Below are 24270 nucleotides of genomic sequence, written 5' to 3'. Positions count from 1 at the left end.
AGCCCAGTGCGTCCCGTGCCAGCTCTCCACACTCACCGAGCTAAAGTGGGTATCCAGCTAGGACGTGTTGTGGCAGCTCCCCGCACCAGGCTTCCAGTACGTCTCCTCAGTCCAGTGAGACCTGTTCCGGCTCCACGTACAAAGCCTCCAGTGATAATCCATGGTCTGAAGCCTCCAGTGATGATCCATGGCACGAAGCCTCCAGTGATAATCCATGGCCCAGAGCCTGTAGTGAAGATCCATGACACGAAGCCTCCAGTGATAATCCATGGCCCGGAGCCTCCAGTGATAACCCATGGCACAAAGCCTCCAGTGATGATCCATGGCCCGGAGCCTGTAGTGATGATTCATGGCACGAAGCCTCCAGTGATGATCCATCGCCCGGAGCCTGCAGTGATGATCCATGGCACGAAGCCTCCAGTGATGATCCAGGCCCGGAGCCTGTAGTGATGATCCATGACACGAAGCCTCCAGTGATAATCCATGGCCCGGAGCCTCCAGCGATAATCCATGGCATGAAGCCTCCAGTGATAATCCATGGCCCGGAGCCTCCAGTGATAATCCATGGCACGAAGCCTCCAGTGATGATCCATGGCCCGGAGCCTGTAGTGATGATCCATGGCACGAAGCCTCCAGTGATGATCCATGGCCCAGAGCCTGCAGTGATGATCCATGGCACGAAGCCTCCAGTGATGATCCATGGCAAGAAGCCTCTAGTGATAATCCATGACCCGGAGCCTCCAGCGATAATCCAGGGCACGGAGCCTCCAGCGACGGTTCCCAGTCCGGAGCCTCCAGCGACGGCCCCCAGTCCGGAGCCTCCAGCGACGGCCCCCAGTCCGGAGCCTCCAGCGACGGCCCCCAGTCCGGAGCCTCCAGCGACGGCCCCCAGTCCGGAGCCTCCAGCGACGGCCCCCAGTCCGGAGCCTCCAGCGACGGTCCCCAGTCCGGAGCCTCCAGCGACGGTCCCCAGCCCGGAGCCTCCAGGGATAATCCAGGGCACGGAGCCTGCAGCGACGGTCCCCAGTTCGGAGCCTCCAGCGACAGTCCCCAGTCCGGAGCCTCCAGCGACGGTCCCCAGTCCGGAGCCTCCAGCGACGGTTCCCAGTCAAGAGCGTGCAGCGACGATCTACGGTCCGGAGGTCCCGGCGACGATCCCTGCACCGGAGGCGCCACCGAAGTGGGGGAGCTGAAAGCGGAGCGGGGTCTGCGTCCCGCACCGGAGCCCCCACCGAGAGTAGATGCCCACCCGGAACCTCCCCTATTAGTTCAGGTTTGCGGCCGGAGTCCGCACCTTTGGGGGGGGGGGGGGGGGGGGGGGGGGGGGGGTACTGTCACGCCCTGACCTTAGAGAGCCTTTTATTTCTCTATTTTTGGTTAGGTCAGGGTGTGATTAGGGTGGGCATTCTATGTTTTCTATTTCTTTGTTGTTTTTGCCATGTGTGGTTCTTTGTTATTTTGTTGCGGTGTTCAGTTTTATTAAAAATCATGAACACCTACCACGCTGCACCTTGGTCTCCTTCTTCAACCCACGAGAGTCGTTACAGTGGTTATTGGCTTAAAAAAGACACCTGTACCATGTCAGATATACTGTAGAGTTGAAATGGAATTTAAACTCGTTTTTTGTTTTCATTCCAATATTACACTTTATATACATCACAGAAGACCGAAATATAGCCAAACTGTTTGACATAGAAACACCGGATTTTCGGTGTTTGAAATAACATTTATTAATTATGAAATTCTGAAAAATCCACCCATGATGCCACTAGATCATTTGGCTGCAGGAAAGGGCTACATTAAACTTGGTTTTGACAGTATGTGGAGAACAATACCACGGAGGAGTTTAAAAGGGAGGAACGCCCTCAAACTTTAATTTCATGGGCTGGGATCCCCACTATGCTGTTGGACGAGTGCATTTTTCACCGGTCGCAAAAACAATAATTGATAGGCAGCTTAAACTTCTTCAATTGAACATTATTGTGTTAAAATACACATATATTGTATATACATTTGTGAACAGCCATCCACAGCAATCACAATCCATAAGGTTCAAATAGCTAAATGAGAGAGCAGCAGTGTGATTCACATAATTGCGCTATGTATCACCAGTAGGCTACACCGTTGCTGTCGTCCTCACCTTCAAGCATTTATTCAAGATGGATGTATAATCTTTGAATGCCGACAGCCGTCGCACCATTTGGAAGACAGCATAGCCTACAAAAGTCCTATTCCTGCTCTTTTCACACGATCCATCAAAATGCATTTGTTTGTGTCGTTATAGTGGTCTCTGACTTGTAGTCAGATTCGTTCAGGCGGAACAAACTTGAGCATTTTTCCAATGCTGATTTGAATGTCATTGATAAAGCATAAAGGTGTCATAAAGAATTGTTTCGCAAACATTCTTTCTGAATTTAAAAGTAATCCTAGAAGTAATCATCTAGTTTTTCAAAATTATCAGTAATTTGAATCCAATATTCTTGCTGGTAACGTAACGGACTATTGTTACAGTTTTTTGTAATCAATTACATGTAAATGATTACCCACACACAAACACGAAAGCACACACACACACACACACACACACACACACACACACACACACACACACACACACACACACACACACACACACACACACACACACACACACACACACACGCAATGAATACAGACATCAGTGCACACATCAGTAGTTCTGTGCAGCTGGAAGGTGAAGCTGTAATGAAGTCTTTATTCTCCAGTCATTAAGGCTTGTCTACTACAATCACCCTGAGCTCAGCTCATTTCACACAATCAATACACTACGAGGAGGAGGAGGGGTGTGTGTGTGTGTGTGTGTGTGTGTGTGTGTGTGTGTGTGTGTGTGTGTGTGTGTGTGTGTGTGTGTGTGTGTGTGTCAGGATTGCCCTAGGGGAACAATCATGCTTTATAAGGCTTGAAGGACAGGACACATGTGTTAGTTGTACTTAGTCTACTATGGAAGCTAATATGCCATGTGCTGACGTCACATTACTATTGGAAACACATATCCAATGCCAGTCCTGAGGTGAGTTCAACAAGGCTACATGTTGCCAATGTAACAATTTCAGTTGAACGATTTGTATGAACATTCCAAAATGTTACAATGAAACATCAAATAGCTACTTTTTGTAAGGATTACTGTTAGTTTTTTAGCGATAATATTCAAAGTGAAAATGACTTAGCTATTCCTACTAAATATAATAGAAAGTTTACATGTCCACTTGTTTATGTTTAGAGGCAGTTTAGACCCGAAACAGACACTTACGTTTGCTTCACGCTGCCTTCTAACATTAGCAAACGGTCGCGGCTAACACCTAACAAATGGAATATGTTAGCTAACGTCAGCCAACTTTCACAAACTATTTCCCATGTTTGAACGCACCTCTGCTCTATTACCAGCCTGATCACTAGAAATAGACTTTTGGACATTTGAAAAGGTTCTGAGTACGTCGACATATATGACTTCCTCGGCGCTCACAAAAAAAAGAAAAACGATTGCCCAGCACTGAGCACAAACTGGTGATGCTCAGAGCTGGTGCATGCAGCTTTGATTACTGAGGCCCCTCAGCTCACAATGCAAGCCATGAGAATACTTGGTGATACTTGATGGTAATAGTGAGTTGTTTTTTATTATTTTGTTTTAAGCCTTCCCAAACCATAAACTTAATCTTAACCACTCGGAATGAATGCCTTCTGTTTTAACCCTGTAACCAAGCGGGATTAAAAGGATCCGCCCCTTTTTTTTGTGCCTAAAATGACATACCCAAATCTAACTGCCTGTAGCTCAGGCCCTGAAGCAAGAACATGCATTATCTTGGTACCGTTTGAAAGGAAACATGTTGAAGTTTGTAGAAATGTGAAAGGGAAGTTGGAGAATATCAGATCAAATCAAATCAAATGTATTTGTCACATACACATGGTTAGCAGATGTTAATGCGAGTGTAGCGAAATGCTTGTGCTTCTAGTTCCGACAATGCAGTAATAACCAACAAGTAATCTAACCTAACAATTCCACAACTACTACCTTATACACACAAGTGTAAAGGGATAAAGAATATGTACATAAAGATATATGAATGAGTGATGGTACAGAACGGCATAGGCAAGATGCAGTAGATGGTATAGAGTACAGTCTATACATATGAGATGAGTAATGTAGGGTATATAAACATAAAGTGGCATAGTTTAAAGTGGCTAGTGATACATGTATTACATAAAGATGGCAAGATGCAGTAGATGATATAGAGTACAGTATATACATATACATATGAGATGAGTAATGTAGGGTATGTAAACATTATATTAAGTGGCATTGTTTAAAGTGGCTAGTGATACATTTTTACATAATTTCCATCAATTCCCATTATTGAAGTGGCTGGAGTTGAGTCAGTATGTTGGCAGCGGCCACTAAATGTTAGTGGGGGCTGTTTAACAGTCTGATGGCCTTGAGATAGAAGCTGTTTTTCAGTCTCTCGGTCCCTGCTTTGATGCACCTGTACTGACCTCGCCTTCTGGATGATAGCGGGGTGAACAGGCAGTGGCTCGGGTGGTTGTTGTCCTTGATGATCTTTATGGCCTTCCTGTGACATCGGGTGGTGTAGGTGTCCTGGAGGGCAGGTAGTTTGCCCCCGGTGATGCGTTGTGCAGACCTCACTACCCTCTGGAGAGCCTTACGGTTGTGGGCGGTGCAGTTTCCGTACCAGGCGGTGATACAGCCCGAAAGGATGCTCTCGATTGTGCATCTGTAGAAGTGTAGAAGAGTGCTTTTGGTGACAAGCCGAATTTCTTCAGCCTCCTGAGGTTGAAGAGGCGCTGCTGCGCCTTCTTCACAACGCTGTCTGTGTGGGTGGACCAATTCAGTTTGTCTGTGATGTGTACACTGAGGAACTTAAAACTTTCCACCTTCTCCACTACTGTCCCGTCGATGTGGATAGGGGGGTGCTCCCTCTGCTGTTTCCTGAAGTCCACAATCATCTCCTTTGTTATGTTGACGTTGAGTGTGAGGTTATTTTCCTGACACCACACTCCGAGGGCCCTCACCTCCTCCCTGTAGGCCGTCTCGTCGTTGTTGGTAATCAAGCCTACCACTGTAGTGTCGTCCGCAAACTTGATGATTGAGTTGGAGGCGTGCATGGCCACGCAGTCGTGGGTGAACAGGGAGTACAGGAGAGGGCTCAGAACGCACCCTTGTGGAGCCCCAGTGTTGAGGATCAGCGGGGTGGAGATGTTGTTACCTACCCTCACCACCTGGGGACGGCCCGTCAGGAAGTCCAGGACCCAGTTGCACAGGGCGGGGTCGAGACCCAGGGTCTCGAGCTTGATGACGAGTTTGGAGGGTACTATGGTGTTAAATGCTGAGCTGTAGTCGATGAACAGCATTCTCACATAGGTATTCCTCTTGTCCAGATGGGTTAGGGCAGTGTGCAGTGTGGTTGCAATTGCGTCGTCTGTGGACCTATTGGGTCGGTAAGCAAATTGGAGTGGGTCTAGGGTGTCAGGTAGGGTGGAGGTGATATGGTCCTTGACTAGTCTCTCAAAGCACTTCATGATGACGGAAGTGAGTGCTACGGGGCGGTAGTCGTTTAGCTCAGTTACCTTAGCTTTCTTGGGAACAGGAACAATGGTGGCCCTCTTGAAGCATGTGGGAACAGCAGACTGGGATAAGGATTGATTGAATATGTCCTTAAACACACCAGCCAGCTGGTCTGCGCATGCTCTGAGGACGCGGCTGGGAATGCCGTCTGGGCCTGCAGCCTTGCGAGGGTTAACACGTTTAAATGTTTTACTCACCTCGGCTGCAGTGAAGGAGAGCCCGCAGGTTTTGGTAGCGGGCCGTGTCAGTGGCACTGTATTGTCCTCAAAGCGAGCAAAAAAGTTATTTAGTCTGTCTGGGAGCAAGACATCCTGGTCCGCGACGGGGCTGGTTTTCTATTTGTAATCTGTGATTGACTGTAGACCCTGCCACATACCTCTTGTGTCTGAGCTGTTGAATTGCAACTCTACTTTGTCTCTATACTGGCACTTAGCTTGTTTGATTGCCTTGCGGAGGGAATAGCTACACTGTTTGTATTCGGTCATGTTTCCGGTCACCTTGCCCTGGTTAAAAGCAGTGGTTCGCGCTTTCAGTTTCACGCGAATGCTGCCATCAATCCATGGTTTCTGGTTTGGGAATGTTTTAATCATTGCTGTGGGTACGACATCGTCAATGCACTTTCTTTCTTTTTTCTTTTTTTCTTTCTTTTTTATCCCATTTTCTCCCCAATTTTTGTGGTATCCAATCGCTACAACTCCCGTACGGGCTCGGGAGAGACGAAGGTCGAAAGCCATGCGTCCTCCGAAGCACAACCCAACCAAGCCACACTGCTTCTTAACACAGCGCGCCTCCAACCCGGAAGCCAGCCGCACCAATGTGTCGGAGGAAACACTGTGTACCTGGCCCCCTTGGTTAGCGCGCACTGCGCCCGGCCCGCCACAGGAGTCGCTGGAGCGCGATGAGACAAGGATATCCCTACCGGCCAAACCCTCCCTAACCCGGACGACGCTATGCCAATTGTGCATCGCCCCACGGACCTCCCGGTCGCGGCCGGCTGCGACAGAGCCTGGGCGCGAACCCAGAGACTCTGGTGGCGCAGCTAGCACTGCGATGCAGTGCCCTAGACCACTGCGCCACCCGGGAGGCCCTGTCAATGCACTTTCTAATGAACTCGCTCACCGAATCAGTGTATTCGTCAATGTTGTTGTTTGACGCAATGCGGAACATATTCCAATCCACGTGATCGAAGCAGTCTTGAAGCATGGAATCAGATTGGTCGGACCAGCGTTGAACAGACCTGAGCGCGGGAGCTTGCCGTTTTAGTTTCTGTTTGTAGGCTGGAAGCAACAAAATTGAGTCATGCTCAGCTTTTCCGAAAGGAGGGCGGGGGAGGGCCTTATATGCGTCGCGAAGGCAGTATAACAATGATCCAGGGTTTTACCAGCCCTGGTAGCACAATCGATATGCTGATAGAATTTAGGGAGTTTTGTTTTCAGATTAGCCTTGTTAAAATCCCCAGCTACGATGAATGCAGCCTCAGGGTGTGTGGTTTCCAGTTTACATAAAGTCAGATAAAGTTTGTTCAGGGCCATCGATGTGTCTGCTTGGGGGGGAATATATACGGCTGTGATTATAATCGAAGAGAATTCCCTTTGTAGATAATGCGGTCGACATTTGATTGTGAGGAATTCTAAATCAGGTGAACAGAATGACTTGAGTTCCTGTATGTTGTTATGATCACACCACGTCTCGTTAATCATAAGGCATACACCCCCGCCCCTCTTCTTACCAGAAGGATGTTTGTTTCTGTCGGCGCGATGTGTGAAGAAACCAGCTGACTGCACCGACTCCGTTAGCGTCTCTCGAGTGAGCCATGTTTCCGTGAAGCAAAGAACGTTACAGTCTCTGATGTCTCTCTGGAATGTTACCCTTGCTCGGATTTCATCAACCTTGTTGTCAAGAGACTGGACATTGGCGAGTAGTATGCTAGGGAGTGGAGCGCGATGTGCCCGTCTCCGAAGCCTGACCAGAAGACCGCTTCGTTTGCCCCTTTTACAGCGTCGTTGTTTAGGGTCGCCAGCTGGGATCAGATCCATTGTCCTGGGTGGAAGGCAAAACACAGGATCCGCTTCGGGAGAGTCATATTCCTGGTTGTAATGATGGTGAGTTGACGTTGCTCTTATATTCAGTAGTTCCTCCCGACTGTATGTAATGAAACCTAAGATTACCTGGGGTACCAATGTAAGAAATAACACATAAAAAAATTAAATACTGCATATTTTCCTAGGAACGCGAAGCGAGGCGGCCATCTCTGTCGGCGCCGGAAATACAACACAATAGATCTGGTAAAAGATAATACAAAGAAAAAAACATCAGTTCTTTTGTATTTTTTGTACCATCATCTTTGAAATGCAAGAAAAAGGCCATAATGTATTATTCCAGCCCAGGCACAATTTAGATGTTGGCCACTAGATAGCAGCAGTGTATGTACAAAGTTTTAGACCGATCCAATGAACCATTTTATTTCTGTTGTATCAAAGACTGCCCAAATGTGCCTAATTTGTTTATTAATAACTTTTCATGTTCAAAATTGTGCATGCTCCTCAAACAATAGCATGCTATTCTCTCACTGTAATAGCTACTGTAATTTGGACAGTGCAGTTGGATTAATAAGAATTTCAGCTTTCTGCCAATATCAGATATGTCTATGTCCCGGGAAATGTTCTTGTTACTTACAACCTCATGCTAATCGCATTAGCCTATGTTAGCTCAACTGTCCCGTGGACGGGACACCGATCCCGAACCACAAAATTCGGTCTCAATTACCAATTTCCCTGGGAAATAAATGGACATTGCACGAGACTGTATCCTGCACAGAGGCGACAGAGGGAGAGGGGTTGCCTTTCTCAGATTGCCTTTCTCATTGTGGACAAACTTTTTATAGATGGACAGCTCCATAACACCATGGCTATACTAAATTCTACGGGGACACCAGGTTACGTAAGAAATTATGGGGACTTTAAAATATCTGAACAGTATGAAGTTGATATGCGCACACACGCACTCAATTACACGCTCAATTACACACACAGACACACACACACACACTTGATCTCGCTCTCTTCTCTCCTCTCTTTCTCTCTCTTCTCTCCTTCTCTCTTTCTCTCTCTTCTCTCCCTCTCTCCGCCCTCTCTCTATTGTCTAGAACTTTCTAGAATTCAACATGGTTCTTGTTTGTCTGTCTACATGTCTATTTATGTTTAGAACAAGCAATGGGAAGATATCAGAGCAGGGACATTGGTGAATAACGTCTTATACGGGAGACATTTGCACTGTGTTCCGTACAAGATCTATAGTCTCTATAGTAATGCAATGTCTCTTTCATAATCATGTGATACGTCAATTACTATGGAAATGCTGGGATGTGTTTTTCTATGAATATGATGTTTAATGCAACTTTGACGTTGATTCTATATGGATTACAATTATCATCTTGAATATGAAGGCTACTCTCACTTCATGTTACACACATAGACACTGAACCATGCAAATTGGCTGGGTTATTATCTATTTAGACATCACACATTATAGAAATGTTAGTTTGTCAGGTACTCAGCAGGATGGTCTGATTTCACTAAGACCCAGATGGCAAATATAAAGACCCAGTCTATCTAAAAAACTGGAGGCCCCTTAAACTTCAATGTTGTGATGCAAAAATACTAGCAGAATGCATAGCACTCACAATTAAAAAGGTTTTATCAGGTATTGTTCATCCTGATCAGACAGTTTTTTACATGGACAATACATTGGAGACAATATACGACAACTACTAGAAATAATAGAACAACATGAAACGTCTAAGAAGCCAGGCCTGGTATTCATAGCAGATTTTGAAAAGGCCTTTAATAAAGTAAGATTGGATTTTACATGGTTCTCAAGAAGATTAATAAGAAAAGCTCAACACTTGTTTAAAAAATGACTTTTTGCCTTCGTGCAGAAATTAAATGAAAATTAAATGAAACCTTGTTTAAAGTATCTCTCTTTTTCAAACAAGCAATGTAGAGCTGGTTACAATTTCATCCCCCAGAAAAGACAAAGTAAATATTATGGTTGAACTAATAATGTGCTTGTTGATAAAATACCTGCATTTACGGAAAGGATGTTTGAGAAGGGTATTTTGTTTTTAAATAATATTGTAAATTGGAATGATAGAGTTACAGTATGTCTTTCATGGAGCTATCGGAAATGTATGGGAAGGTCTTCTCAATCCAAGATTACAACCAATTGATTATAGCACTACCCCAAAAATGGAGGTAGGGAACTGGTCTGTCTGCCCAATATAAAGGATCAAAACTGGCAGAGGAACAAAAATAGCATAAATAGGAAAATAACCCAGTTTCATTTGGGGACCAGGATGTTGACAGCTGTGCCATACAGTTTGAAAAATAGCTGGGAAGAGATTTTTGATGTACTGATTCCATGGCACAGGGTGTTAAGAGTTCAAGATTCAAGACTTCATGCTTTTCAGCAAAAATTATGCCACCAAGAAAATGTTGAATATTTGTGGCATTCAACCTCTGCAGATTTTGTTGCGATGATACCAGAATCAATAAACCATTTGTTCTGGTATTGCCATCAGGTAACTTGTTTCTGGTCTCAGTTCAGGAATGGCTGAAAAAGCATAGCATTAATCTAAAATTGATGCTAGAAATATAATTATTGGGAGATTAGAAAGACCTGGTCAGTCAATTACTAATATACTAATACTCTTAGTAAAAGTATTTATCTTCAACTTGCAATCTGTGGATTCGATCAGATAGATAAAAAATTGTATGTTAAACATCAAAGCATAGTTGAAAGATATTTAAATGGCACGTAGAAATCCAAAGAGGGTGGCCAGCAGAGAAAGGTGGGATGGGCTGAGGGAAACTGAGGGTTGGAATGTGGAACTGGAGACAAGTGGGAGTGAAGATTGATGGTCAAAGATAATAATAATAATAATAATAATAATAATAATAAACAAAAAATAAGTTTAACCGACACTTAAAAGGAACATTGTTACATCCAATGCCTGTTTGCCTGAGGCTGGTGCCACGCAAGCGTTTGTATGCGCGTACGCATGCATACACACAGACACACACAGACATAAATACATGTAAATAGTGCCAGTTGGACCTTGCTGTTTAGATTTTTGTTGTTCTTGATGTCGTTTGTTTTTGCATTGTTGTTTTCTGCTCTTGTTTTCTTTAGTTTTTGACTTCTTTCTCTTTTGTTCTTTTTGTTGGTTGTTGGCTCATTGGGTGGGTGGTGGTTTTGGTTGTGTTGGAGAGGGACGTTGGCTCATTGGGTGGGTGGTGGTTTTGGTTGTGTTGGAGAGGGAGAGGGACGTTGGCTCATTGGGTGGGTGGTGGTTTTGGTTGTGTTGGAGAGGGACGTTGGCTCATTGGGTGGGTGGTGGTTTTGGTTGTGTTGGAGAGGGACGTTGGCTCATTGGGTGGGTGGTGGTTTTGGTTGTGTTGGAGAGGGAGAGGGACGTTGGCTCATTGGGTGGGTGGTGGTTTTGGTTGTGTTGGAGAGGGACGTTGGCTCATTGGGTGGGTGGTGGTTTTGGTTGTGTTGGAGAGGGACGTTGGCTTGGCGGGGGGGGTGGAGATGGGAGGGTTTGGGGGTGGGGAGTGGAGGGGGAGGGAGCTGTGGGGGTGTTTTTTTCAGGGGGGGAGCTGTGGGGGTGTTTTGGATGGTTGAGGGGCAGCTCTGAGGGGAACTGTGGGGGGATCTTGGATGGTTGGTGGCCTGGCAGTTGGGAGCTTGGGCCGGTGGCCGAGAGGTCGCTGGTTCGGGTCCCGATTCGACTGGGTGGGGGATCTGTCCATGTGTCCTTGTGCGGGGCGCATGACCCTGGTTGCTCCTGTGGGTCGATCTGGATGGGAGTGTCTGGTGGATGACTGAATGTAATGTAAATGTTGAGAGGCTTCACTGCAGGTAGATAGTATGTAAAAAATAAAAACTATAAAAAAACTGTAATTGACGTTCATTCATAATATGTCGAATTCCAAAGGGAAGCTATGAGATCGTGTTGCTATTAGAAGCGTAGGAGGTTACTGAGGGTTGAACTGCTCATATTAATGTCTGACATGGCGTGATGGATACCCATGTGTTTGATTAGTTAAAGTTAGTACATTCATCTTAAGATAGCTAGGTGGGACAACCACATATCACAGTAAGTACATTTTTCCTCAGTAACGTAGCTACTGTATCAGTAGAGTCAGAGCTAGGAGGAGGTGGGGGGGGATCAAGTGCAAGTGCAGGTTGTGTTTATTTTATTTTTTTATTACGTTTTTTATTCCATGCCAGCCATTACTATGAGCCCGTCCTCCCCAATTAAGGTGCCAACGGCCGCTTGTGATTAGAAGTATAATATAGGATGTGAAGTATGAAATAAAAATGCTAATATAATATGTGTTCCCACTACAACAAACTCTGTCACCGATGATGAGAATTAGGTCTTGATCTTTACAACATTTACATTTCTCTTTAAACTGTGTGTGTGTGTGTGCGCGCGCGTGCGTGGGTACGTGCGTGTGTGTGCGTGCGTGCATGCGTGTGTGTGTGTTTCTGTTGTAGCTTCATTAAACAGATAATATAGTGAGTTTATATTTAGCTACAGTCACATTAGATGCTAGTGATGTGTAACAAGACAAACACTGGGGTTACACAGTGTGTCTGTGTCTGTTAACTTTTTGTGCTCATCATTTTCTCTCTCTCTCTGCCTCTCTTTCTCTATCCAACAAATCTCTCAGACTCTTCTCTGTCCAAGGCCAGCCCATGTTCGGAGCCAGGGAAACCCTGTAACCCATGTCTCGATGCAGCCAAGGCTTGCAACCTCAATGAAACCTGCAAGAGACAACGCTCCAATTACATCGCTATCTGCAACAAGCAGTCTCAGCCCTCACTGGCCAACCAGGAGCCTTGCAGCCGCAAACGATGTCACAAGGTGGGTGGTGGTTGGACCTGCACAAATTACATCCTATTCCCTAGTAATACACTAATTCTGACCAGAGCCCCATCACATGGTGAATGATAATAATTATATTATTTTGTGTTCCCAGGCGCTGCGTCAGTTCTTTGAGCGTGTGCAGTGGGAGCTGAGTTACCCCCTGTTGTTCTGCTCGTGTCCGGACCAGGCCTGTGCTGAGAGACGTAGACAGACCATTGTACCTGCCTGCTCCCACCAGGAGAAACACAGACCCTCCTGTCTAGAGCTCCGACGCGCCTGCCGCTCCGACGCACTCTGCAGGTAAACAAACCCAGACAGACACACAAAAAAAAACATACACCTCTACAAAATGTACACTCAAGTGTACACATGAATTTGCACACGCATGCAAAAACATAATTCCAAACACACTCAAGTGTGCACACTCATTTATGCATGAACACACAAACAAACACATGCACATACACACCCGAGCACTGGGATCCCAATCTTTTGGCTGCCTCATGCATTAATTTCCTTTCTGCCTCCTACATAATGTTAAAAAGAACCCAGTGGTGTGTGGATCTGTTTTGTGTGTATATGTATATATGTGTGTGTGTGTGTGTGTGTGTGTGTGTGTGTGTGTGTGTGTGTGTGTGTGTGTGTGTGTGTGTGTGTGTGTGTGTGTGTGTGTGTGTGTGTGTACTGAAAGACTTTAAGGGTGATTTAAAAAGTGAGAGCGCGAAAGAGAGTGACCAAATATGGACAGAGAAAGAAAAGAGAGAGAGGTGAAAAAAAAGGGAGCAGAGAAACAGAGAGAAAGAAAGAGAGAGCGGTAGAGAGATTAGGAGGATAGTTAGAGAATGGTAACGGGTGTAACTTGGGGCAACCTCTGAGTTGGATGCTAATTGCAACAGGCAGCCAGGAACTCATTAGCTATGCAAATATGGTAAATATGTAAATGAGCAGTCGCAATGAGGGACGACTAATTAAAGAGAACGTTTAGACAAAACAATCTAATTATAACCAAAAACAGACACAAACATACCCACGCACATATGCATGTGCACACTCGTGCACGCACGCACAACCACACACTAGACAACTACCCACCTACACACTCCTTGTAACGGGTGTCGTTGTCTGATGGGGAAGAATCGGACCAAAGTGCAGCGTGGTAATTGTTCATGACTTTTATTTAACTGAACACTGAAACAAAAATAACAAAGTGAATAACGAAACCGAAACAGTCCTGTCAGGTGCAGAAAACACTAAACAGAAAATAACTACCCACAAAGCATAGGTGGGGAAAAGCTACCTAAGTATGGTTCCCAATCAGAGACAACGATAGACAGCTGTCCCTGATTGAGAACCATAACAAAGAAATACAAAACATAGAAAAAGGAACATAGAATGCCCACCCAAATCACACCCTGACCAAACCAAAATAGAGACATAAAAAGCTCTCTACGGTCAGGGCGTGACACTCCTATCTCCTCTCCCTTCCTCTCTTCTACACTCCTCTCCTCATGTAAATATAGGTACAAGTTGTTTAAATGGGAGTTTAGGCTATTTCTGACTACATTATATTTTCAAGGTCAGCAGTGTCAGTTATGGGTTTATATGTTATTATAATTACATGGTGTATTGTGTGTGTGTGTGTGTGTGTGTGTGTATTTGTGTGGATGTGTGTGTGTGTGTGTATGTTTTTTTCTGCCTCTGCTAATGTAGATATTATAATAAGGTGTCTCCCATGGGATTACTGTGAGTCTGCTTTACTGTGACTGACAAGTCAGGGTCAGAGAGAGAGAGGGGAAAAGAGCGAGAGGAACGAGAGCTGGGGAGGGTGAAAAAAATAGAAGGATAGAAGGAGAGTGGAGAGAGTGTAGGGAGTCTATGTCCTCATTAGATATGCATGCACACCCCTTTAGCCAGCCAAGGTTATTAGCTTGGACACCAGAATACAGCATGTAGCAGCTAACTGTCACGCTGTAAGTCCAACTTGTATTTCTTTATGTGCCCAACTTTTTATTCAGTGTTACAGGTACAAAAAACAAAGCTTACAAAGATAACCCCAACCCATCAGCAAACATTCACTGTCTACTTGATAAGCAACTCCAGTGTAGATTTGGCCTTGTGTTTGAGGTTATTGTCCCCCTGAAAGGTGAATTAATCTCCCAGTGTCTGGTGGAAAGCAGACTGAACCATGTTTTCCACTAGGATTTTGCCTGTGCTTACCTCCATTCCGTTTCTTTTTATCCTGAAAAAATAACCATAACATAATGCAACCACCATTATGCTTGAAAATATGGAGAGTGGTACTCAGTAATGTGTTGTATTGGATTTGCCCCAAACAAAACACTTTGTATTCAGGACAAAAAGTTAATTGCTTATCACATTTTTGCAGTATTATTTTACTGCTGTTTTACAATGGATATAATGTGTCAGATATTCTTGACAGGCTTCCTTCTTTTCACTCTGTCAATTAGCTTAGAATTGTGGAGTAATTACAATGTTGTCATCCTCAGTTTTCTCCAATCACAGCCACTTTGACATGATCTGGTATTGTGTGTTGGCCAGTGACAAAAAAATCTTAATTTGATCAATTTTAAATTCAGGCTGTAACACAACAAAATGTGGAACAAGGGGTGTGAATACTTTTTGAAGGCACATAGTTTGTATTTATTATGGATCCCCATAATATCCTACCAAGGCAGCAGCTACTTTCCCTGTGCTCCAGCAAAATGAAGGCAGTTATACAATTTTAAAACATAACAATACATTCATACCAGATTTTACAACACATTAAGTGTATCCTCTCACTCTACTACTACATATCTACAACATAAAATCCATGTGTACTGTACGTGTGTGTACAGTGCATATGTTATTGTGTGTTTGTATGCATGTGTCTGTGCCTATGTTTGTGTTGCTTCACAGCCCGCTGTTCCATATGGTTTATTTTTATCCGTTTTTTTTTATCAAATCTTATTGCTTGCATGAGTTACTTGATGTGGAATTGAGTTCCATATAGTCATGGCTCTATGTAGTACTGTGCGCCTCCCATGGTCTGTTCAAGACTTGGGGACTGTGAAGAAACCTCTGGTGGCATGTCTTGTGGGGTACGCATTGGTGTCCGAGCTGTGTGCCAATACTTCAAACAGACAGCTCAGTGCATTCAACATGTCAATACCTCTCACAAATATAATTAGTGATGAAGTCGATCTCTCCTCCAGCCAGGAGAGATTGACATGCATGTTATTAATGTTAGCTCTCTGTGTGCATCTAAAGGCCAGCCATGATGCCCTTTTCTGAGCCAATTGCAAGTTTCCTAATTCCCTCTTTGTGGCACCTGACCACACTACTGAACAGTAGTCCAGGTGCAACAAAACTAGGGCCTGTAGGACCTGCCTTGTTGATATGTTGATGTGCTGTTAAGAAGGTAGAGCAGCGTTTTATTATGGACATATTTCTCCCCATCTTAGCTACTGTTGTATCAATATGTTTTGACCATGACAGTTGACCATGACAGTTGACACCATAACATCCTTGGTTAGTACAAGCAGTTTAGTCATCTCAACTTGCTAAATTCCCACATTATGCATTACAAGATATAGTTGAGGTTTAGGGTTGAGTGAATGATTTGTCCCAAATTCAATGCTTTTAGTTGTTTTTCCTTGCTACCCATTCCGAAACTAACTGCAGCTCTTTGTTAAGTGTTGCAGTCATCTAATTCGCTGTAGTAGCTCACACATTTTATTTTTTTCTTTATAACTTTTTATTTTAGCCTACTTGGTAAATATTTTCTTCTTCTTGAAATGCACTGTTGGTTAAGGGCTTGTAAGTAAGCATTTCATGGTAAAGTCTACACTTGTTGTATTTGGCGCATGTGGCAAATAAAGTTTGATTTGATTTGATATATAGTGTTGAGTCATTCACATACATAGCAACACTGGCTTTATTCAAAAAAGATTGAAAAAAGTAAGGGGCCTAGACAGCTGCCCTGGGGAATTCCTGATTCTATTGTGTTGGATAGGCTTCAATTAAAGAACATCTTCTGCGTTCTGTTAGACAGATAATTCTTTATCCACAATATAGCAGGGGGTGTAAAGCCATAACACATACGTTTTTCCAGCAGCAGACTTTGATCGATAATGTCTAAAGCCACACTGAAGTCTAACATAACAGCCCTCACAATCTTTTATCATAATTGGTTTGTATGTGTGGGGCTTTAGCTGAGTCAAGTATATTCGTCCAGGCCTCAAATGATCCTTGATTAGCGCTATTTATTCTTGTGGTTGATAATGCTAATGGTATAACTTCTAATAGTAACTGTATCCACTAATTAATTGGGAGAGAGTGTGCAGTGCTGCCTGTGAGCAGTAATCTTCTCTGATTGATTGAGAGATTCAAAGGGCTATCATCGTTAAGTAACATACTGTAATAGATGAAAAGCATTGAATATTTAAATATAAAAAATAAAAATAAATGTATTTTGTAACTTTGCCACAGAAGCATTCAATTGCAGGGCAATGCCAAATCATTTACCTGATTTGGGGGACACAGTGAACAGTTGGGAGTTGGGGCCAATTTCATCGTAATACGTTTCCTTGGTGTTAAATACAGTCTGTGAACAAACGTAAAATGTATAAATTGATGGTTTGGATTATGGGATACCAAGGTCATATTTTTCCATATTCTGTTCCAGTTAAAGGGTTGTTAAGATTCAATTAGATCTGCAGACCATACTTTTTTAATGGCTAATTGTTCAGATTCAATTAGATCTGTGGACCATACTTTTTTAATGGCTAGCTCAGAATATGAGCTTTCCCAAAGCTGTTTATATATTATAGAGTTTGGGAGCACAGATCATTTATTTATAAAACCCATCATTGGATGGTTTGGTAGGGAAAAAATGTGGAATATTCTCATACCATTAGTGTCCATGATATCGGTAAGGGTATGGATTCCACATTTGGACCATTGGGGGGATGCAAAAGGCTACCCTCCGGATTACAAGGCATTATTGTAAAATATTGGAGTACGGGCATGCCATTTTGATTCCCAGTTTAAAAATAATTAAATGTGCCAAATGGAAATTGTGTGAGCAATAATAGGACCAAAGCAGAGTTACATTTTTTTTAAGGGGTATATCAGTGAAGACCACCTCATCGAGGGAAAGAGGAGACACTATATTTCTCTCTATACTCAGCCAAGGGGCTGAAGAATGTCTAAACCAATTTAGGATGGGGCGAATTGCTAGTACCTGGAAATCCTGGAAATACATTTTATCGTTTGGTACAGATAGTCCTCCTATCTCTTTCCCTCTTTGTAAATGTGTTAATTTTATCCAGGATCGTTTACCTCACCACACAAATGTTGAAACCGCACTATGAATTGTATCCCAATAGCCAGAAGGGGGAGCCATGGGATGCATTAAAGTACAGAAATTCAGCCGTTGCAGTTTTTCATTTTGACAATAGATATTCTGCCAATTAAAGCAACTGGGATATTATTCCATCTACTGAGATCCGATTTAATTGTTTTCAGCGTTCTGTTAAAGTTTCTGTCAATGGTTTTATCTAAGGAAGGAAATAAATCTACTCCTAAATATTTAAAATGGGAAACAGCAGGGTTTCCATAAGTAGAGATGGAGTACTCCAACGGGGTCTTGAGAGGCATTGGGGCAGAAATTAAGATGAATTAATCTATGATCTTCAATGCGTTTGGGAGCGATTGAAATACATTGTCCAGATACAGTATAGTAAGATATTGTCTGCGTATAATGAGAGGAAGTGATCAGTAGATTTAGGAAAATGTGTGTTATTTCCTTCGATTGATGAATTGCCTGGGCCAGGGGTTTCATGGATAATAAGAATAGCAAAGACGACATTGGATTGCCTTGTCTGCTGCTTCTAGTGATTCTGAACGGCGCAAAACATATATTGCCGGCTATAACTATGACAAGTATTTTACACCATTTTAAAGCTACACTTGTTGTAAATCCAGCCAAAGTGTCCGATTTCAAAAAGGTTTTACGACGAAAGCACACCAAACGATTATGTAAGGTATGAGCCAAGTCACAGAAATAGACAGCCATTTTTCCAGCTAAAGAGAGCATTAACAAAAAGCTGAAATAGAGATAAAATGAATCACTAACCTTTGATAATCTTCATCAGATGACACTCATAGGACTTCATGTTACACAATACATGTATTTTATGTTCGGTAAAGTTCATATTTATATCCAAAAATCTGAGTTTAGGCAAGACGCTACTGTATCACTTGGCAAAAAGCCTGAGAAAATGCATAGCGCCACATTAAAATGAATGACTATGAAAATTACTATAAAATCAAACTTTCATTAAATCACACATAAAAGATATCAAATTAAAGCTACACTGGTTGTGAATCCAGCCAACATGTCAGAATTCAAATAGGCTTTTCAGCGAAAGCATACGATGCTATTATCTGAGCATATCACCATTGTAAACAAAAGAGAGAAAACATTTCAACCCTGCAGGAGCGACACAAAACGCAGAATAAAAATATAATTCATGCCTTACCTTTGACGAGCTTCTGTTGTTGGCACTCCAATATGTCCCATAAACATCACAAATGGTCCTTTTGTTCGATTAATTCCGTCGATATATGTCCAAAATGTCCATTTATTTGGCGCATTTGATCCAGAAAAACACCGGTTCCAACTTGCTCAAACATGACGACAAAATATATCAAAGGTTACCTGTAAACTTTGCCAAAAAATGTCAAACTACTTATGTAATACAACTTTAGGTATTTTTTAACGTTAATAATCGATAAAATTGAAGACGGAATTATATGTGTTCAATACAGGATTAAAATGATATGTAGCATGCCTTCTGTTTGATTGAAACGCATGTCTAGGACACCAGGAGTGCCTCGACTTCAAGATGGCGCAAAAAAAAAAAAAAAATTCTTCATTACACAAAGGAATAACCTCAACCTATTTCTCACGACTGTTGACATCCAGTGGAAGCCGTAGGAACTGCAAGCAAGTTGCTTAGAAATCTGGTTTCCCAATGAAACCTCATTGAAAAGACAGTGACCTCAAAAAAAAAAAGAAATCTGAATGGTTTGTCCTCGGGGTTTCGCCTGCTAAATAAGTTATGTTATACTCACAGACATGATTCAAACAGTTTTAGAAAATTCTGAGTGTTTCCTATCCAAATCTACTAATAATATACATATCTTGTCTCCTGGCAATGAGTAACTGGCAGTTGAATTTGGGTATGTTTTTCATCCAAACGTGAAAATGCTGCCCCCTACCCTAGAGAAGTTAAGAACAAATTCTTATTTTTAATGATGGCCTAGTTCACGGGAAGAATGACTGATTTTTACCTCGTCAGCTCGGGGATTTGATCTTGCAACCTTTACAGTTACTAGTCCAAAGCTCTAACCACTAGGCTACCCTGCCACCACAATTATGTTCCAACACAGACCAGAGATATGACCATTCTAGTCTATCAAAAGCTTTTCCTGCATCGAGAGATAATACAGTCCAAGGAACTGTTCTTTCTGAGGAAGAATCTAAGATACTGTACACTTTGTAATAGTCGAAGGAGGTTATCCGAGGATAAACGCTTTTTAACAAACCCGCTTTTGTCCGTGTGGAACTATTAGGGTACGTACTTCTAGAAACGGGACGACAACATTTTGGAAAATAGTTGAATATCTGTATTTTTCAAGACAGGGGGTGATAGTGAGAACACTGGGTGGCATCCTTCACTATGTTTAATAAAAGCAAAATTAATGATGTATTCACATCTCTCCCAATTTAACCTTTGTGAACGGCTGTATTAATCATTTCGATTCAGGCTGGGGGTGCCTGTGTATGCTGCCGCAGTGCCTACTACTATGATTTCGAAGTCGACGTCGGCAACCCGTCCCTGCTCTGGATCGAGCGGGGCTTCTCCATCTTTCGGAGGCCTGCACCAGGCTCCGGGAGCAATGGGCTCAAGTTATCCTGCCTCTCGCCCGTCCATAAAGGGTTCTCCGAATCCTGTGAAGCGTGTTAGTGCGTGGATTTCCTCATCCTTCTCAACAGCTGTGATTTTGGGAAGCTCCATGGTAAGAAAAGTGACCATCCCTGGTGCAAAAACAATGTCCCGGAGCTCGAGTAAATTACATTACTAAGCTGCTCGTGAATGTACTACGTCAGGACATGGAAATTGATTCTATCGTGGTCCATGTGGGTTTTAATGACATTATGAAGGGCAGCTCTGAACAGTTGAAACTGGATATTAAAGAGCTGATTGACTCTCTGCTAGACACTAACAAAAGACCCATCATTTCTGGCCTTGTGCTCTATCTGAATCGTGGCATTGAACGCTTTAGCAGGAGTTACCTGTCTAACAGAACACAGAGGGTGTTCTTTAATGGAAGCCTCTCCAACATAATCTAGGTAGAATCAGGAATTCCCCAGAGCAGCTGTCTAGGCCCATTACTTTTTTAAATCTTTACTAACGACATGCTTTGAGTAAAGCCAGTGTGTCTATGTATGCTGATGTCTCAACACTATACATGTCAACTACTACAGCGACTGAAATGACTGCAACACTTAACAAAGAGTTGCAGTTAGTTTCAGAGTGGGTGGCAAGGACTAAGTTAGTCCTAAATATTTCCAAAACTAAAAGCTTTGTATTTTGGACAAATCATTCACTAAACCCTGAACCTCAGCTAAATCTTGTAATAAATAATGTGGAAATTGAGCAAGTTGAGGTGACTAAACTGCTTGGAGTAACCCTGGATTGTAAACTGTCATGGTCAAATCATATTGATACAACAGTAGCTAAGATGGGGAGATGTCCATAATAAAGCGCTGCTCTACCTTCTTAACAACACTATCTCCAAGGCAGGTCCTACAGACCCTAGATTTGTCGCACCTGGACTATTTTTCAGTCGTGTGGTCAGGTGGCACAAAAGGGACCTCTGAAAATTGCAAAAAATTGCATATTGGCTCAGAACAGGGCTGCACGGCTGGCCCTTGGATGTACACAGAGAGCTAATATTAATAATATGCATGTCAATCTCTCCTGGCTCAAAGTGGAGGAGAGATTGACTTCATCACTACTTGTATTTATGAGAGGTATTGACATGTTGAGTGCACCGAGCTCTCTGTTTGGACTACTTGCGCACAGCTCGGACACCCATGCATACATGCCACAAGGGCTTGCAAGTAAGCATTTCACAGTAAAGTCTACACTTGTTGTATTCGGCGCATGTGGCAAATAACGTTTGATTTGAAGAGGTCTCTTCACAGTCCCCAAATCCGGAACAGTACTACATAGAGCCATGACTACATGGAACTCTATTCCACATCAAGTAACTGATGCAAGCAGTAAAATTAGATTAGAAAAACAGATAAAAATACACCTTACGTAACAGCAGGGACTGTGAACCAACACAAACATAGGCACAGACACATGCACACACACACACACACGACAACATACACACTACACACACACTTACACATGGATTCTGTACTGTAGATATGTGGTAGTGGTGGAGTAGGGGCCTGAGGACACACAGTGTGTTGTGAAATCTGTGAATGTATTGTTTTAAAATTGTATAACTATGCTACTTTTCATTTAAAATGTTCAACGATATGCATCTTCTAGCGAACTATTAATAGGATAGGCACCTGTCGGTCACAAAGCGAGTGATGACAGAGAAACACAGCAGAGAGGAAGAGGATAGAATCTGTCAAAAATATGCCCAATGCGTTTCTATGGGCGTATTTTGGACCTAAGCTTGTCGCCTGCCTTCCTGCATTTGGGACAGCAACTCCCATTGTTAGGGCGGAGACATGAGCAACTCGTCATAATATACAGATCTCTGGTTACAGTCAAATTTCTTTACACAGTGGAGGGAGAGAGAGCATGAATCGCATACATTTGCACGTCCCATGTAATGTAAGTAGTAGCAATAAGTCAAAATCCACGACTAAGCCTAATTATTGTTTTCTGACACATTCATTTGTTTTATTTTGCGTGTTTCACATAGCACAACTGAACAGCAAGTGTTGACTAGTTTATAAAAGGTGTCGAATTGACTGAATAAAGCTTACATTTTTCTCTCCAACGACAAGAGGGGGGCAACAAATTTATTTTGCCCGGTTGGTGGGCGGCCCCCCAAACAAGTCTCGCTGAGGGCCCCCAAAAGGCTAGAGATTATTATTATTATTATGATTGCTGAACATTGTTTCTTCGTTATTATTACTGTATTTGTATTTATTATGGATCCCCATTAGCTGCTGGCAAGGCCTCAGCTACTCCTCCTGGAGTCCAGCAAAATTAGGCAGTTTATTATGAAGTGCAAAATGTAGCCGGCTGAAAATAAGCCGACGCTAATGGAAAACACTGATTACTACAAGTTTAGATAACTTGCTAAACTAACTTACCAATCTAAAAATTGTTAGCTGACATGACTAATGTAGTGACTGTCAGTGACTGACAAAACAAGAGAAAAACTGTTGATGTACAACCAAATATTGAACTTGCACCTTGTGTTTTCTACTATTATAACTTTCAATAGTAACTTGAGACCCCTACTGACTCTTGTCTTATGCTGAGGGCAGCATCACAGACATAGGCTAGGCTGCGTGATAGCATACCTGACTATTATGCCAGTCAAACTGAGGTTAGCCTGAATCTGTCGGGTCATCTCCTTGTATCAGGTATGAAGGTAAGACCCAGATGCAGACCACGTTGAAGAAACAATAGTTTAATATTTCAACAAGGGCAGGCAATAGACAGGTCAAGGCAGGCAAGGGTCAGTAAACCAGAGGTGGGGCAAGGGTACCGGATGGCAGGCAGGCTCAGGGTCAGGGTAAGGCAGAGGTTAGTAATCCAGAGGGGAGCAAAGGTACAGGTTGCCAGGCAGGCTCAGGGTCAGGATAGGCAAGGGTCAGGCAAGGGTCAAAACCAGGAAGGTGAGAAAAGAGAGACTGGAAAAAGCAGGAGCTGAGACACAAAACCCTGGTTGACTCGAACAAACAAGACAAACTGGCAACAGACAAACAGAGAACACAGGTATAAATACACAGGGGATAATGGGGAAGATGGGCGACACCTGGAGGGGGGTGGAGACAATCACAAATACAGGTGAAACAGATCAGGCTGTGACACCTTGTGTGTTGAGCTTGATGTGCTTCTCGAATAAGTCTTGAGCCTCCTAGGCAGTGGAAAACTTGTGTGTTGTATTCTTGAAGGTCAAGATTTGTTTTGCCGATTGGATGAAGCCACATCTCAGGTTTAGCTTGCGTAACTGGGATCTCACCTCATTGTAGGTCGCCCTCTGTTTCAGCAGTTCGGCACACAGGTCTGGGTAGATGCTGATCCTCTTCACCGCATAGGTCAAAGCCCCTGATTTGATTTGATTAGATTTGATTACGCTACAAGGCGAATAAATTGCAGTTTGACATCAAAACTGTGGATTCGTACAATCCTGTACCAAGATCCGTTCCGGAGAGGACCTGTGCGGTGTGCAATGTTTATCAGCAGGGATCAAGCTTTTCCTGCCCAAACGGTTCATAGAAAAGATTGCTCATGAAGGAAGTTGGGTTCCACACTTCCACACCAGTTTCAAGTCCTGTGACCCGCACATTGAATTTAAGGGAATGATTTTTGAGTGATTCCGTTTCATTTTTTAAAGATATTTCCCCTTCTAACTTAGTTTGCAGTGTCTCCAGGTC

At 43.2% G+C, this 24270-nt stretch overlaps 1 protein-coding gene across 1 annotated transcript in view; it reads left to right on the top strand.

Annotated features, from left to right (window-relative positions):
- Positions 1 to 24270, top strand: part of LOC120026229 (GDNF family receptor alpha-2-like) — a 107172-nt gene that overhangs the window by 55392 nt on the left and 27510 nt on the right. The window contains exons 7-8 of the mRNA XM_038971052.1: positions 12358 to 12551; positions 12667 to 12854. Of these exons, the coding sequence (XP_038826980.1) occupies positions 12358 to 12551; positions 12667 to 12854 (382 nt within the window). The remainder of the gene's footprint in view (positions 1 to 12357; positions 12552 to 12666; positions 12855 to 24270) is intronic.

This window comes from Salvelinus namaycush, chromosome 31 (genome assembly GCF_016432855.1).
Source record: "Salvelinus namaycush isolate Seneca chromosome 31, SaNama_1.0, whole genome shotgun sequence".
Classification (NCBI taxonomy): domain Eukaryota; kingdom Metazoa; phylum Chordata; class Actinopteri; order Salmoniformes; family Salmonidae; genus Salvelinus; species Salvelinus namaycush.
This window is presented reverse-complemented; position numbering and strand designations above follow the sequence as displayed.